General features: G+C 35.4%; 1 protein-coding gene across 1 annotated transcript in view; it reads left to right on the top strand.

Moving 5' to 3' along the window:
* The window catches only part of LOC118200660 (allene oxide synthase-lipoxygenase protein-like), an 80,265-nt gene that overhangs the window by 14,470 nt on the left and 49,359 nt on the right, over positions 1-16,436 (top strand). Inside the window, exons 3-4 of the mRNA XM_035372622.2 lie at positions 13,211-13,255; positions 13,422-13,645. Coding sequence (XP_035228513.1) covers positions 13,211-13,255; positions 13,422-13,645 — 269 coding nt within the window. The remainder of the gene's footprint in view (positions 1-13,210; positions 13,256-13,421; positions 13,646-16,436) is intronic.

Raw genomic sequence — 16,436 nt, 5'->3', positions numbered from 1 at the left:
GGGGAGGGATGCCTTCGTGGAGGACTTTATAAACTGAAATAATTTACTATTTGCTGACAAAAGCAAATTTAACATTTTTGGTTCCGATGGTCGAATAACTGTATGGAGAAGAAAAAATGAGGAACTTCATTCTAAGAACTTAGTTGGAACAGTAAAGCACGGCGGTGGAGGTGTTCTTGTGTGTGTGTGGGGAGGGGGGCATGATAGCATCAGGACTAGGTAATTTCGTATTTATTGATGGCATAATGAATCATTATCTTTATTTAAATATTTTAAGAGACAATTTAAAATTATCAGCCCAAAATTTGGGTATTGGAAACAACTTTATTTTTAATCATGATAACGATCCTAAGCATACGGCTCTCAGCGTTCGCCTGTAGTGTCTCTATAATTGTCCACAGGTTTTGAAAACACCACCTCACTCGCCAGATTTAAACCCCATAGAACGCATTTGGAAAGAGCTGGAGGTTAGAGTACGAAAACACGATATCAAAACGAAAAGCGAACTCAAAACAGCCATGATGGAAGCATGGATGAACATTGATACAGAAATTACAAGAAAAACTAGTAAAATCTATTCCCAGACGTTTAAAAGCTGTTGTGGATGCTAAAGGATATCCTACTAATATTAATTTAACGAAAAATGAAAATATTTACTAATATGTCAAGATTTTTTTTGAAGTGTACGAAGACTTTTGTGAGATAAAATGTTTGTCACTTTTTTATTATTAATTTCTTAAAAATAAAGTTTCGCTGTATTTTAAAAATATTCCATGTAATTTTGTTACGAATAGATTATAGATCTTGTTATTAAAATCTCATTCAGAAAGTTTACTTTTAATTAATGGATAGAGCCCTGTTTCAAAGAAAATCATAAGTGTACGAACATTTCTGGAAGCCACTGTATATTCTTGAAAGTTCGTCAAAGTAATGTTGTTTGCCTTTAGCAGTAAAAATTCACCTTTCATCATTTACTTTACCAGATTAAACTCTTTTCAGTATTCCCAGCTTTATTCAAACAAGTCAACAATCCTTTAAAGTTATCGTTAATTCTTGGCTTTAAAATTCTCCGGAATACAATCCGCACGTGTTGCGCAATTCCGAGGTCATATATTAAGACTTCAAATGCGTTGTGAAAATGAAATTTCCGAGGCCATCAGACTACACGAGCTGAATTCGAAACGGGTTTCGTGAACTATTACAATACGAAAACGGTGTAAGTCAAAAATAAACTGATTAGAATTTTTCTTTTTAGTATTTTATCTCTCTTCTGTGAGGTCGCTGAAAAATTTAGAAATGTATTCTCTAAGACGACCATCCACGGCCGATACTTAATTGCGTTCTCAGAAACAATCACTTTCAAAGGTGGTCATCACCAGATATTTCCCATTTAGGCATCTTATATTTTGCTTTTATGAACAGGAAAACAGTTTTATCTTCAAAACTTTATTATTGTTTCCTTCAGTATTGAACATCAAATCTTTATTTGTATGAAACTCTTTGTAATTTAATTCTCATCCCCTTAGTTTTTGCTAATTTTTTTCTAAGGAATACTTTAAAAAATTACTTTTTCCCCAAAACTGTTTGCTTTTATTATTTAAACTTTTTGTTATTTTGTAGATTATTTTGTAGAGTCATTAGGTTAATTGGAAGCAGAAAAGATGAAAGATATGCAACCGCCTTCTCCGGGAATCGAACCACGGACCTCTGGAATACCGGCCCAGTGTACAGAACCACTACACCACGAAGGCTCGCTAGGGAAGTGGGAGAAATACCTTGTATACTCCCCTTTTTAAAGGGCGACTAGAGTTTTAGGGGACCTAGTGGTTTTAGGGTTTTAGGGGACCTGGGTTTTAGGTTTTAGGGGATCTGGGTGCGGGGAATCATCATCCACAACCCTTTTAGTTCGGGCACCACTTGTAGAGACATTAGGTATTTTTTTGAAAGCAGACGAGATGAAAAATAGCAAACGCCTTCGCCAAGAATCGAACCACAGACCTCTGGAATACCGGCCCAGTGTACAGAACCACTACACCACGAAGGCACGCTAGGGAAGTGGGAGAAATACCTTATAATTTTAGATCATTGCTCAAGTGACTTGCTGAATATCAAAGATAACATTTGCCGATAACCGATAACATTTTCCTTCGGAAAATTTTCGAATTCAAATGTCAATACTCATTTAAAAAGATAAGTGTAGATATATGATCAAAAGTAATACATCTAAACTACTTTTATCGGGAGCATGGCTCAAATCAGTATTGCAAAGGCAGCACCTTCCGCTTTTTATAAACGTTTCCTATGAGCAGTGAGAATCCACAATGAAATGCATAATGATTTTAGCGTAGTACTGACAATTTTCAATGCAGTTAAAAATATTTCTTTCTTTCTTTTGATGCTCGATCAATGTAAATGATACTAGTGTGTAAGGATCTTAAGTTTTACTAACGTTTATTTTATTTTAAATCTTTACTATCACTTCTTATTTTCTACTTCCGGCCAGAATTATAAGCGTTAAAGTATTTATGCAAAGTTTGTCTGTCGAACGCCAAGTATTTAAGTTGTGGCTTTTTGCCAAGCGACAGAGAGGAAGCAGTTAGTCGAAGCAGGCCGCTTACCTTAGAAGTTTACTCAGTTGCTGGTTGCCTTCCAGGCTAGAGGTTTTAATCCTCTTGATAATTTTTTAACGTATTGTAGTGTTCACAGTTCTCTGTACTACATACGGCTTCCTGTTAATATAAGGCCAATCTTCCACGTTTATTATTTTAAAGTTAAATTAGAGTTTAGTTTTATTTTTATACTTTTACGTTTTGACCCCAAGTAGCGGGTCTGTGTATTTCCGAAGTACGGAAGTTATTGTAAATAGAGAAAAATAAAGGGTTTTGTATACCCTTCTTGTGTATCCTGTCTACTTCCCACAGTTTTGAACATAGCTTTAGTAAGCTCTCTGTTCCGAGTCAGGTCCTTGCATGTTCCCGAAGAAGGTAAGACGGAACAATTGAACCTGATAAGTGTTCAATGGGAACACTTAGGAGATGCTAACTGTTGCTCCAAATTTGATATATCTGCTAAACGTCAGAAAAGGGACTAGAAAACTTTGTTCGGTTAAAACAAAATTTCAGTGGATTTGTATTTGTATTCGAAAGCTCGTTTATCAGAAAGCTTCTTACTTCTCTGAAAGAGTCATAAATTGTGGGTTTCAAAGGCCTAACCGATGATTAGTCGAGAAACGTGCTGTAGTCATGTAAAACCCCCGACTCGGTATGCGGAGCAGTGAAAACATGTTCTTTGGAATGAACCAAACACGTTTCTTTAATTGTAGTTTTATCGGCAAGTTTGAGTTTGGTAAATACCCTTCTTCATTAAATTTTCTCGAGGGACCTCTAGTATTAATTGTACAATTATCTAAGTTTCTCTTGCATTTATTTTACAATTGTATAAGATATTCGGGAGCTTCAAATGAAAACTTTCAGGGATAAAATAGGAAAAAGACATTAAAATATTTTTAATTAACTTCATTTTAATTAAATAAACATCTTAGACAAACAAATAAGAATTTTGTTTCAACTACATTCATCTTAGAAAATTACCCGAGAAACAGATAACGCCTAATAATGAATGATACCGGCTGCCACAGCAGAACACAGGATAGAAGTTGCTCACAGTGTTCATGAGAAGGAACTATCTTGTAGAACCTAACGTTCAAAGATATTATCAATGCAGAATGGATTAGGCACACTTCTGTCATGCGTACACCAATGATACGGCATTCATAATCAGAGGAAGGCCAAGAGACGAGCTGAAGCGTTATATCAACGACACAAGTAAGCTGTTCTATGATAACTGCAGTCAAATCAAGCTTTACATCTTCACAAAATCCATTACACTCATAATGCCTAAAAAAGAAATCAAACTCACAAGTGAGCCCAGAAAATAAATAAACAGACATAAAATTTAAATCGTCAGGATACTCAATTAGCTCGGACTGACATGCAGTCCATTTCTTACTTGAACAGCACATGTAATGGACATAAGAATCACACGCTAACAATTGCTTACAAACTTCGGGCAATTCTAAAGAGTCTGCCTAATTAAACTTCGTACTTATCGTCACATATGGCTACAGTCCCTGCTAGACGGGACTGTTCTGAGCAACGAGAATCTGGTAGCACTGGTTTAAGCGAGAATATTCCTAGAAAAAAGAACCCGCCTAAAACGAAGTCCCGCCTAGCTACGAAAATGATGCTGCGGCTACGCGGGATTTTTTTCAAACCTCAACGAAAATGTCTCGGCTGGCCCTCTGTCTCGTGTAGAGACAACCAATCAGACGAAATTTCTGCTTCTGAAGCATCACGTCATCCCAGTCTGAGAGATACTCGATTATTGTTTGGCGTTCAAGTCTTTGTAGTAAGTGAAAATGGTAACCTAGCTACGTGGGTTTCTTGGAATTGTGCGGATTCTGAGAATTGTCCCTTTCGACGTCAAGTCCCGCGTAGCCGAAACATAGTGTGATTGGGATCTAAGTAAACCACAAAAGAATATCACCAAACGACATTGAAAAGGAAAACATCAATCTCGAATTATTCTGTAGAGACATTAGGTCAAGTGCAGCATAAATCCGAAACTCCAGAAAATTTTCTGCACAGCTATCGCTGAAAAAAATCATAACTTATGCATATTAAGGCTGTTCAACACCATTGGAGGGTAGAAACGTAAGCTAAAATCTAACTAAGCAATTCAAAGACCATTTGTCATCAATATTACATGTACCTGCCGTACAACTTATACAGCTGCAGCAAATATCCTGGCAGGCAGACTTTTGGATTATGATAACTTAGACAACGGGATACCATTTTATTAAAACTATATGAAATTTAAGTTTTTACACATACCGTGTAGGAAAGACAATGTTAGTAGGAAATAGTTTTCATAACTGAAGTACTCAGCGGGGGAGCTTTGGATCCATCCTGATGCTATGAAATTTTGCCTAGATAAGCCTAATTAAGTTTTTTGGTTAACATATTGTTATATTGTGCTAAAGACCTATGCATGTTTAGTATTTGAATGAAGAATTCTGGAAGATATTTTATACGTCAATAATATGGTGCTATGAATGTCATTTGCAAAGTAAATAAGTAAAATGCTAAGAATGAATGTCAAATTTTCATTCACAGAATTACAAAACTTCGTACTTTACGTAATGAAATTCATTTACTATCCCTAAAATCGACATTTACGCTTGCATTTACACAACTTCAAATTTTACCAAGTAAAACGTTTTTGCTTCTGAAGAAGGAGATCCAAGTCTGATCGCCCTCAAAATCGAATGTTTTATTCAAAATCTGTGCCAAATTAAGATTGGCCTAATGCCTATTCTTCAATAAAGCTTTCCTTATTAAAATGTGACTTTTTCCCCCAGTAATAATTAAAACATTTCCTGTAATATTAAGAAACTGCAAACTGAGAGTTTTGAATTAATTTCTTGACTTCCAAGTAATTTTAGACAAGTTTTAGTACTTTTCTTCTGTCTAAAATCAAGATGCCAATTAATGACCAAAAGAAAATCAGATGGGATATTTGGACCATTATATTAAATTGTATAACAAATTGAACATTAGATAGAATATTAAAGATATTTTACAATAAATTGTACTAATTTAAAATCTACATTCATTCTAGATCCGAAACAGGCAGATTAATGATGAAAAAATTACATAAAGACTTTTCTCATCTTATTTTTATAGCAAAATTTAATTGGATTACTACACTCATGCTAAAACAAAATAAGCAACAATCGTGAAAAGAAAAGGCATGAATGTAAAAAAGGGGAGTTAAAACATACAATCAACATTTATGAGATAGAGGTTGCATCATCGAATGCAAATAGGCAAACAAAGTTAGCATAAAACGAACCCCATAGTCCCGCAACAACGCCTTAAAAAGGAACATGCAGGACTTATACCTTAGTTTGCAACCAGCGGTAAGCAGAGAAAATCAAAGTGGAAAGCCTGAGCTGAAGACACTGTTTGGACAATGAAATGCGTTGGAGGGCTATCGGGATGTTGCAAGCTGGTACAAATAATCCGATGTTGCGGGAGAGCTGAATGTGTATCGTAGTGTCATCAATAAGCTATAGAATCGTTGCCAAAGGGATCAGAACCCCTGTAGAAGACGTGTGTCTGTACGCTGGAAGATTACCACAACGTCAGACGATCGCTTCCTGTTGTTATATGCAAGACGCCGTAGATCATTAATAGCACGACAGCTGGCGTCTTATCTCTCTGCTACTGCAAGGCCCATATCCCAACAAACTGTGACGCGTTGACTGCATCAAGGTGGACTTGTACGCCCGATGAGCTGTTGTTTGTATTCCTTGGTTCCCATCGTAAGGCAAAGCGTGGTTGAATTGGGCCCGTGGACATGGCAGTTGGACACCAGAGCAGTAGGGCCACGTACTCTTTACGAGTAAGTCTCGATTTGACATCCAGAACGATTTCCTAAGGGCGATGATACGGCAAGAGTCAAGGACAAGCTATCGGTGACCGAACATCCTCGAAACAGACCATTACAGAGGAGGAGGCTTACTTGTATGAACTGGCATAACAACGAACGGTCGTGCCCACCTCTACGTGATTCCCGATGATTCCGTCACAGACGTTCGATGTCGCGAAGAAATTACGCAGCTTCTTCTGTGTCCTTTATCACTGCAATGCGTACCTACGAGATATTTATGGATGGTAATGCTCGCTCGCATAGAGCTCGAGTGGTATATGGAGAGTGAAACCATCCCACATCTGCCGTATAGGATTCAGGTCTGGTGCCTAAATCACCAGACCTGAATCCCATGGGACATGTTGGGGAGATATTGGAAAGACGGACAGTAGGCCGCATTGGGTCGCCTGGCATTCTCCACGAGCTCCGAAGTGCATTATTACAGGAATGGGCGCTATTGCCACAACAAGCGATCAACGACGCTATTGCCATCTTGCCATGCGTTGTCAAGCATGCATTTCAGCTAGAGGGTATTGTACCCGTAATTAGCGCAATGTTTCCATTGCACATTCTTCCGACTCATTAGGTCTTTCGCGATGTTGATGGTCATAATGTATGTGTTTGTTTATGCCTTGTTTGCTATGTGGCCTAGTAATTCCGCACCACCCCCAGGATCAATTTCACGCATATCCATTAAATAGTTTTGTTTTATTCCGTGTTTTGCCTTTGTTGCTTATTTTTAACAGAAGTGTATATTGAACGATTATCAGTAAATTAATTAAGGAAATACGTGGGTCCTTTTTCAAGAAATAAACCTGCGGCATTCTGCAATCAATACAAAATCATCGGCATCTTTATGGCAAACCAGCGGTCTTTCATAAAGGTGTGTGCCTCTTTATGCTAACTCAAAATTTTGCATGAAGTAGTGGGTATCTTTATGCAAATTCACCGTTTTTCACAAAGGCGTTTGTGCCTTTGTGCAAGTGAAATGATTCTGCATAATTGTGCTTTGGATTTATTTCATCTCATTTTTAGTTAACTAATTAGTAATGTAAACTAAAATTAGACTTGCCTAGAGATGCTCCGGTATTAAGACACTCGCACTTTTATGAAGACTGCATTTATACTGATCTTCATAAAGGTGCAAGCACGTTTACAAAAGTTTCAGTCTTCCGAACAGTAGCCAACTTTTATGTTTTTAAGGTATTTGACCCGAAATCTTTCCATTTGTGGGCCAGAGTCTCTTTTCAGGTTTCTGGTCTCCTGGTTCCGAGGTACAGACATATTAACACGGAGATATTGCGAAGATTATTATTATTATTTTTTTTTCTCCCATCTTTATGTCAACAGTTCAGCTAAAACCGTTTATTATGTCAATAAAATTATATCCGGTTCATAAAATACGGTTCACGCAGGAAACATTTGTTACAATGGATGTTTAAAAACTCGGCTATCTTCACATAATCTTTATGTCAATGCTGTTCCAGAAATTCTTCCTGAGCTTCAATAACGGTCGCGAATGAAGTCAATATGTTCACTGATAACATACCTTACTTAACTTATTCTTGTGAAAGAATAAAAAAGAAATTTGGCAGCATCATTTCTAAAATCTAGTGGGAGGTCTTTCCAGAAAAATGGAGATTATTTTGATTATGGTCTGCAAAGCGCAGACCATAGTCTTAATAATGTATATATAATAGCAATAGTCTTATAATGTATATATAATAGCAAGTGTCTGGAAATGTTTTGGTCATATAGTGGAAATTTTGGTCATATGTTTGGTCCTATAATTACACTGTAATTCTGAAATCTGTTTCTTATTTTAACCTATCACAGACAGGATCATCTACGGCCAAAGCCTTTTCGTGATCATTATCGTTCATTAATCATATGCATTTCATTAAGGATTGTTTTTTCTTGTCACCTTGTTGACCAGTTTATTAAAATGGGTTTTAACCTTTTCGAAATATATGATGTAACTATTGTAACTGTGCTACTAAAGTATCTGAGATTGCTTAATGTTAGCCATTGAGTTTCCTCTAATAAAAAATCTGGTTCTTGCGGGGACTATGAATAGATGCTTGTATTACGGTAGAGAACAAATAACGCAGAAAATTCAGTACATTGTAAGTCTTTTGCGAATTTTTTTTTATCCAAGCATCCCCCCGGGGGTTGACGTAGAGTACTCTGTACTGGCTAGGATCTGTACCTAGACAGTCTCGGCCACGGGGGTATAAAATTTATGAACTTGGCGGTTCCCGATGATCCATGGGGTAGGTTTATACTTGCTCTTCATGGGCCGGGAGGTGTAAGTCCTCATTAACCAGGGTATTGGTAGCCAAATATCAAATTGGACCATTGAGAGTCCGGTCACTGCTGTCCTTGGAATTCCATGTAAAGCCTAAGGAGAGGGGCATCCCGCGTAGTGCTGGCAGGTAGCCAAATTAACGGCCAGTCATCGCTCCAAGTTGTCATCACCCACCCCACCGTGGTCTCGGTCCAGCCGGGACGGTGGTCTTGACTGGTCCGTGTTTAGCGGTGGGTTTGCTGTTCGTTGAGCGTTCAGCGGTTGCAGCCAAAAATGGTTGGTGTCTCGGGGATGTGGGACCCTGGGCCCAGCAGGTGTGTTTAAAGTCATCTCGAGTGACTGTTTCTGGTTTGATACCAGTCCCCGAATGTGATTTAGTTCACGGGCGGTGGTATAAACTTACAGTTATCCAAGCATGAACTGACAGTAAATTCGGTGAAACAGCTGTTCTTTTGTTACATTTTCGATAACTTTTCATGATACATCAGCTGTTACAGAGAGATGAATTTCTCAACCATCAACTCAAGTTTTACAACGGTCAATAACTTGTAAATCGCACATTATATCACGTATCTTAAAACTTCTACCCAAAAATCTTCCTTTTCAGGCAATATTTGATTCAAACCAATATTTAAACTAATTTTACTTACACTTTAAAAATTTCCGTTTCTGAAAATTTTAGATTTTCAAACGGTTAAATTATTAGATTTGTCTCCATATAATATTATAATTATCTATAGCTTAAAATATCCACATATTACAGGCACTTAAACACTAATTGACTGAGTGAACGAAGTATTGATTCCGTGCTTAAGAGAGCTATATTAGATCCTGTCTTACATTGCACCTGAGGGACATGTATAGATAAATTCGAAACATTAAGAGCATTAGCTACTTTGGGGAAGACTTTCTAAGGGAAAAACGATGCCCCACAGCAGCAAAGGAAAGAAAGGAGATAAGAATTGTTAAGAACTACACATAATTACGATCTGGCACTCGACTTGTTATTATTTGCGCTTCCTCCTTCCCTGTGAAAGGCGAAAATAGTAATTATTTAGTATCTGCTTTTATCTTCAATTTTTACCGTGTACAACGCATGTTCACTAACCATGAAGATAAAAATATGAAACAGAAGATAGGTCGACCTTCGAAAGTAACCTTCAGGTTTTAATCTTTAGCAGTTGGAAATACCAGTTCTTTTAGGTTAATGGAATTGCAGTTATTCTATGCCCTTTTCAACATATATCAAAAGATAAAGAAAGATATTATAATAATAACTAAGAGCAAGAACTGAAATTCTAAAACTTTCAGAAGATTTTTTAATCCAACAAATTTTCGGCATTTTTTCCATAAATGCTGATTTAATACTAACTTTGGTAACGATGAGTTCATACTCCTGTTTATGAAAATGAATTTCAGTTTGTCAGAGACTAACAAATTTTGCAGTCCTGATCTAATAGATTGTATGATATTTAGTATCTTATTTTACTACTTTCATAAATACAGCAAAACGGAACTTCAGAAATAAAAGTTATTTGGGAAACCAGAATATTAAGCTCCGCCATTTACGGATCGTTTCACATTTTAATTTTTTCAGAGATGTATCGCATTGAAAGTTTCGATAAGAATTAAACTGCAGATTCGTCTGTTAGAGACCGCTTTTAATTTGAAGTGTTTAATTTATTTATTCATTTGGTTTTTGCTTGCATTAGAATTCTTTGGATTTCACAATCACAGTGTGCTTTTATGCATATCAGTTATAATAGTAGCTAAGGAGCTGAAACTTATTAAAATGCCATGGATATCGAAAAACTGTTCCCCCCCCTAATCCTATCGATTTCTGAATTTTCCTATTATAAATTCAGAAGCATTCGAAAAATAAACTTCGTTAAGTGTGTTTTTCTGTATTTATAGTAACGTGTTTAAAGCTGGAAAATTTATTTTCCATCAGACTTTGTTTTGGTACTAGCAAATCTAAACAAATGATAAATTTTTAAAGTTTGTAATTATTTTAGATATTTTTTTTTCTTTCTTTTCGCATAAATGTTCACCATAATGTTATGAAATAACTTACGGCAAAGAAATTTCCGTTCTTTAAAATATCCAGTGAGCAAATTATCTATTCTGTTGGTAAAAGTTTTCATTTCCAGTAACAAAAGGAGGAGGAAGACCTAGATATTTTTATCACACGTCGTTTCGAAATTTAAAAAAAAAAGGTATAAAAAATGTCAGAGAAAACAATGCGTTCATGGTGTAACATTATATTTTGTTTCATTTTGAAAGCTATCGATAAATTTTGAGTAATATAATATACAGCTTTCCACTTTGAAATGTTTACTTGTGCTTTAAAAATATTAAAATGTGCAAAAGAAAAAATATTGTCTTCAAAATTAATTGCTGTTATTTAAAACGCTAAAGGAATTTATGGAAAAGTAAGAGCTCATAAATATAATGTTTTTATTTCTAATGTTTATAACATTTTCATTTTTCATCTAGAATCCTAAATCTTTGTATCACAATAATGAAGATGATGTATAAATCTTAGGATCACAATAATGAAGATGGCACATAATCCGGATTTTTAGCAAGCATAAATGCTAAAAATCTAGCATTAGTATCATAATACTGAAAGTGACACATTATCCAGATTTTTAAAAAAGCATAAATGAAATAACGCACAGGTTCAATTTCCAAGCTATTTTCGAAAGTGTATTGGTGGTATAATATAACGCACTCACAGTTTTCTTGCGGGTACGTACTGATTTGTATTGAACATAACCGTAACCGTGCATTCCAAAAATTGCATGTTTATCACTTGCTCTATCCAATATCCCGCCCACTTTCAGGAGTCGCTGAATAGTGACAGTTCAAGCCGACGAAATTTCCCGGGAGGTTTCGTGGTTTCTGCATGTGTAATGCGGATATGAGCCAATTTCACTTAAAAAATTCTCCACGAAGACATCCCTCTCGAGCCGCCTAGTCGGTATAGTGGTCAGGAAAGCTGACTGCGATGCCGAAGGGCCTGGGTTCGAATCCCGGAGAAGACATGGTTGTAAATCGTCCGTCCCTTTATAGGAAAGGCTATGGTTGCCCACCTATTAGGTGCCTCCATAATAAAGATACCACCACATCCGGCCTTGTATAGATTAATGGACTGGGTTACATTTGTAATTGTTCACAATATGCCATTGGGAAAAAAAATCCCTCTCGATAGTCGAGAGCCCTTGATTTGCTTTGCCTTAATCAATAAGCCTAACCTATTCGATGCCCAGAAAAACCTAAACATCAAATTTCAAATCTTCGGGCATGCTCAAGTTGCTTGGTTTTTCTTGCGGTTTTCTTACACATATTAGCTCAAAATTCAGTTCAGTAATCCTCGTGATACAAGGGTAATATTTTAATGAAGGAGTGAAAAGTAAATAACACTTGCTGTCTTTTGGTAATGATGATATGGGTACTGTAGATAAGTTTATGGTAAATTTATTCTACAGATAATTATTTCAGGATCCAGTCTAAGACGCATTTTTTAGTATGTTTTGCAAAATATGGCGCTAAAGTGCGAAATAAAACTAAAGTGATTATAACTTCTATCTTTTCAAAATACTTGCTGAAAAAATATCTTCAGTTAATAAAATTAATTTAGGAAATTGACATTTCCAAAGCGTTGTACTAAATGAAAAACGTTTGCAGTAGATAAACTAAATTCAAAAAAATTATTTACAGCTCTCAGTTACTGTTCTACAAATGTTTTAATCCCAACTGCAAAAATTATTGTTGAATTTTAAATTAATAGTTAATAAGCAATAATAAAAATATTCTTGGTACTTTATTCTTTAGCCAGATTTAGCTTTACCGTACATGGAGATGCGTTTGAGAGATAGTAAAACTGCTTTTAGAGATGTATGAGTTTTTAAATACTGCTTTTTGAAATGTGTAAGGTGTGTTAGCATTTGAAAATGGTGCACATTTTTATGCAGTACATAGTTAGGTAAATCGTTAATTGTAATAAAACACGGCAGGTTAATATGCTAATAACATGACTTCCTTCATAGAGGGAAAATAAGTTTGTAATTACGTAGACAATAGAAAAAAATCATTGAATTTCCTTACATCTAGCCCATCCTAAGGGAAATCGAGCCTTTGATGAAACTAGTAGCGTTCACTAGTATCGAGCTAATAGTGGACTACATACTTATGAATAATTTTCAAAAGCTTAAACGTATGGTGAAGATATTTTTAGATAAAGAAATGTTTAACTTCGTTTATGTGTGCGATGAATTGACGAATTATAAAGATATAGTTAGGACAGTTCTGATATTTTTCCCTTGCTACTCTTTACCTGTGTTTTAAGCACTCTTCAAATATTTAAAGTTTTATATTTTCCTCATATCTTGCGTTTTGTCTTCATAGATTAAACAACTACCTGAAGATGAACAGTTCTCGGAGGATTACAAAGTAAGTTTTTTCAGTTATTTACCTTTAATTTATTTACTTTACCTTATTATTGAATTTTAGTTCTTCGAAAAATATTTTTTACATGCATTTTGTCTTGTGAATATTTAAATTTATTTTGCGATATTTTATTCTTAAATAATTCCTTAATCTTCTATTTATGATATAGTGGGACATCGTGAAATGTAAAGGTCGTTTCACACTGGACACTAAACTTATCAGATGGACGACAGACAAATGGGAGTCTTTGTGCGACCTCAAGAGAATATATAAATTTAGCCTTGGGGAACCCGCGTGCTTAGAATATTGGAATGAAGATCGGTGGTTTGGTCTTCAGAGGGTGCAAGGGGTTAATCCAGTTTTAATAAAACTTTGCACAGAAATACCTGAAAAGTAAGTGAATAAAATTTAGCAAGCATAATCAACTATTACTAAAAACTGTCGTGCGTACCCTTCTATTCAGTACATGTTTTAAAAAATAATAATAATATTTATACCGTATGGATGGACAGCTTAAAAGAACTGTTAAATCTTGCAGTTAAAGGCCTACTGAAATAAGGCTTTTTTACAGTGTCAATAAATTACACTGCGCGGTAACCAAATTAAATACAAAACAATTTAATTAGTATAACTAAACTAAAAACATTTGCCACGACTTTCGATGCTCAGAAACTTGTGAAACTAAACTTCTTAGATATGAGTTTAGTTTCAAATCAGACTTCTTATCAATAAATCAAGTTTCTTAGACAAATCTTCGATAATCTTAGACAAATCTAATTACTATAAATCTTCTTAAATTTATAGTTAATTACTAGCTCAAAGTCAGGTATGCTACACCTTATTATGAACCACTATAAATTCAGAATATAGCACTTATCACTTGAACCCTTTATTTAGAACTTCAGTTAAATGATAATCAACTTCAGCCGACAGAGAAGATGAGGAATAGAAGTGCTCAGAATAATATTTCTCTAATGTATAGTATTCATATATGCCTCTAACCACCTTTTCGCATTAGCTAATTTTCTCTTTCTCCAGAGAATACTTGATCTTAACAAACCTGAATGAAAGAAGACAGAAAAAATAGTAATAAGTAACTGGTTAGAAATTTAGAATAAATGTTACAACATATTAAATTTCAATAGTATAACTGCTATGATATCATTCTCACGTAATTGTTTCTTCCGTTTCGGATGATCTAAATTATATTCAGTTTAGATGAAATTATATTGAATCTAAATTATATTCAATTGTTTCTTTAGAAATATTGTACTGAAATAATTGACCCTGTGTTTCAAATTCCTCTAATATGAGAAAAATGGAACTTTTCTCCTTCCCTTTCAGCATCGGTCGAAGTCGGAGTCTCTCGATCTGTAAGTCTCTGAGCAATGTCTCTCAGTGTTTCTGTCGCTGAGCAATCCTGCAACTTACCTGCTTTTCTTTTAATTTCCTGCTAACTGTAATGGAAAGATCTAACAAACTAAAAGGAATTTCTCGCTAATCATCCCTCTTCAGTTTATGCACTAAAACGTTTACAAAAGTATTGGTTTGAGCTACCATTTTATATACGACATGACTAAAATTTCCATATAAAAAACAAAGTGATGAATACCATAGAGAAAGGATGGAAACTCAAACAATGTATCTAGTAAGACAATTATTACGCCAAATATCTCAGGTTCCAAGTATTTCTGTTAAGTTATGAAATCTGTGTTCCTTACCATTCTTAAAGGACCTTCTAACTCGGTTTAAGATATAAGTGATGGCTATCAAAGTGGTAAGGAGCGCTGGCATGACAAAATAACATCTGAAGGAAAAACGACATGATCTACAACGCTACTCCGCGTGTAGATAGACTAAATGAACTTTATTCGATAAGCAGAAAATACCTTTCTTCTAGTTCAGCGGCAAAAAAAATGTCATATCCTTTTGTGTAAGATTTTAGCAGAAAATGTGCAGCATTTGTCTTGAATGAGTCAGAAACCTGCCAGGAACAGATTCATGAATCTATGATTTCATAAAATACTTGATCAAAACTTTAACTTATAAAAGGTTAACATGGTATATCTGTTTAAGAAAATTACCTGATTTTATGAATTTGGATACAACCATGTTTGGGCTCGGAAATGAACGTACCTGAAGAAAACTAACAGAACATCGTTTGAAAACCTTTGTGCAAATTAAACTGAGATTTCTCTTAATCAGTAAGAAATTAATTAATAATAGCTAATTAAAATATAGCAGCTGAAAGTTTCTTTATTTGAGAGCATAATGCTTTGTGATAAATCTGAAATAGAGTTATACTGCAATGCTTTGGAGGAATAGTTATTTTATGAATGTGTGAGAAACATCCTTTAAATTCAAATAATTTACTGTTGAAAAAAATCAGTAATCCCTTTTTCATTTAATATCATCCTTTAATTAATCTGGTACGTATCGACGGGATTGCAGCTTCATTTTGTATCATTGCTTCCTCTCCATTTCTCTGTATACCTGTTTATCCCTTAATACACATTAATGGAAAAATCCCAACATCAAGAAGAAATCAGTTTAAGGAAATGAAATGAAGGCAAAGTATTTATCTATGTAACATATTTGTTTGATTAATTTGTCAAGATGAAAGGTTAAAGTATGCGCGAGAAGAGCCATTCCAAATGTGAAATGGGGGTGCATTAGTAATCGCTATAGTCGACATGATGTTGAAAGCAAGCATGCAAACGCACATGCATTGTGTCGTACAGATGCCGTATGTCATTTTGTGGGAGGGAGTTCCATGCCAGTTACACTTGCTCAGTAAAATAAACAAATATCTGTGCTGATAGTGGATGACACTGGATTTGTTGTCTAATCATGTCCCATAGATATTCGATGGGAGAAAGATAGGGTATCTCGCTCACTGGGTGGTAGCAGCGGTACTGGGACGAGCGTTATCCCGTTGGAAAATATCCCCTGAAATATTGTTCAAGAATGGCAGTACAACCGGTAGATTTACCAGTCAGATGTACAATCGTTTTGTCAAGATGTGTAGGGTACCAACGAGAGTGCTTCTCCTGTGATGAGAAACAGCTCCCCATATCATAACTCCTGGTGTAGATCCAATGTGTCTAAGCCGCAAACAGCTTCGTTCCAAGCTGGCTTTTTGCTAACAAACATATATCTATCACTGATGCCAAGACAGAAACGG

This window comes from Stegodyphus dumicola, chromosome X1, assembly GCF_044657685.1.
Source record: "Stegodyphus dumicola isolate Sdum_Otavi_A_Nest chromosome X1, ASM4465768v1".
NCBI lineage: Eukaryota > Metazoa > Arthropoda > Arachnida > Araneae > Eresidae > Stegodyphus > Stegodyphus dumicola.
Note: the sequence above shows the minus strand (reverse complement) of the source record. Positions and strands in the feature narration are given on the sequence as shown.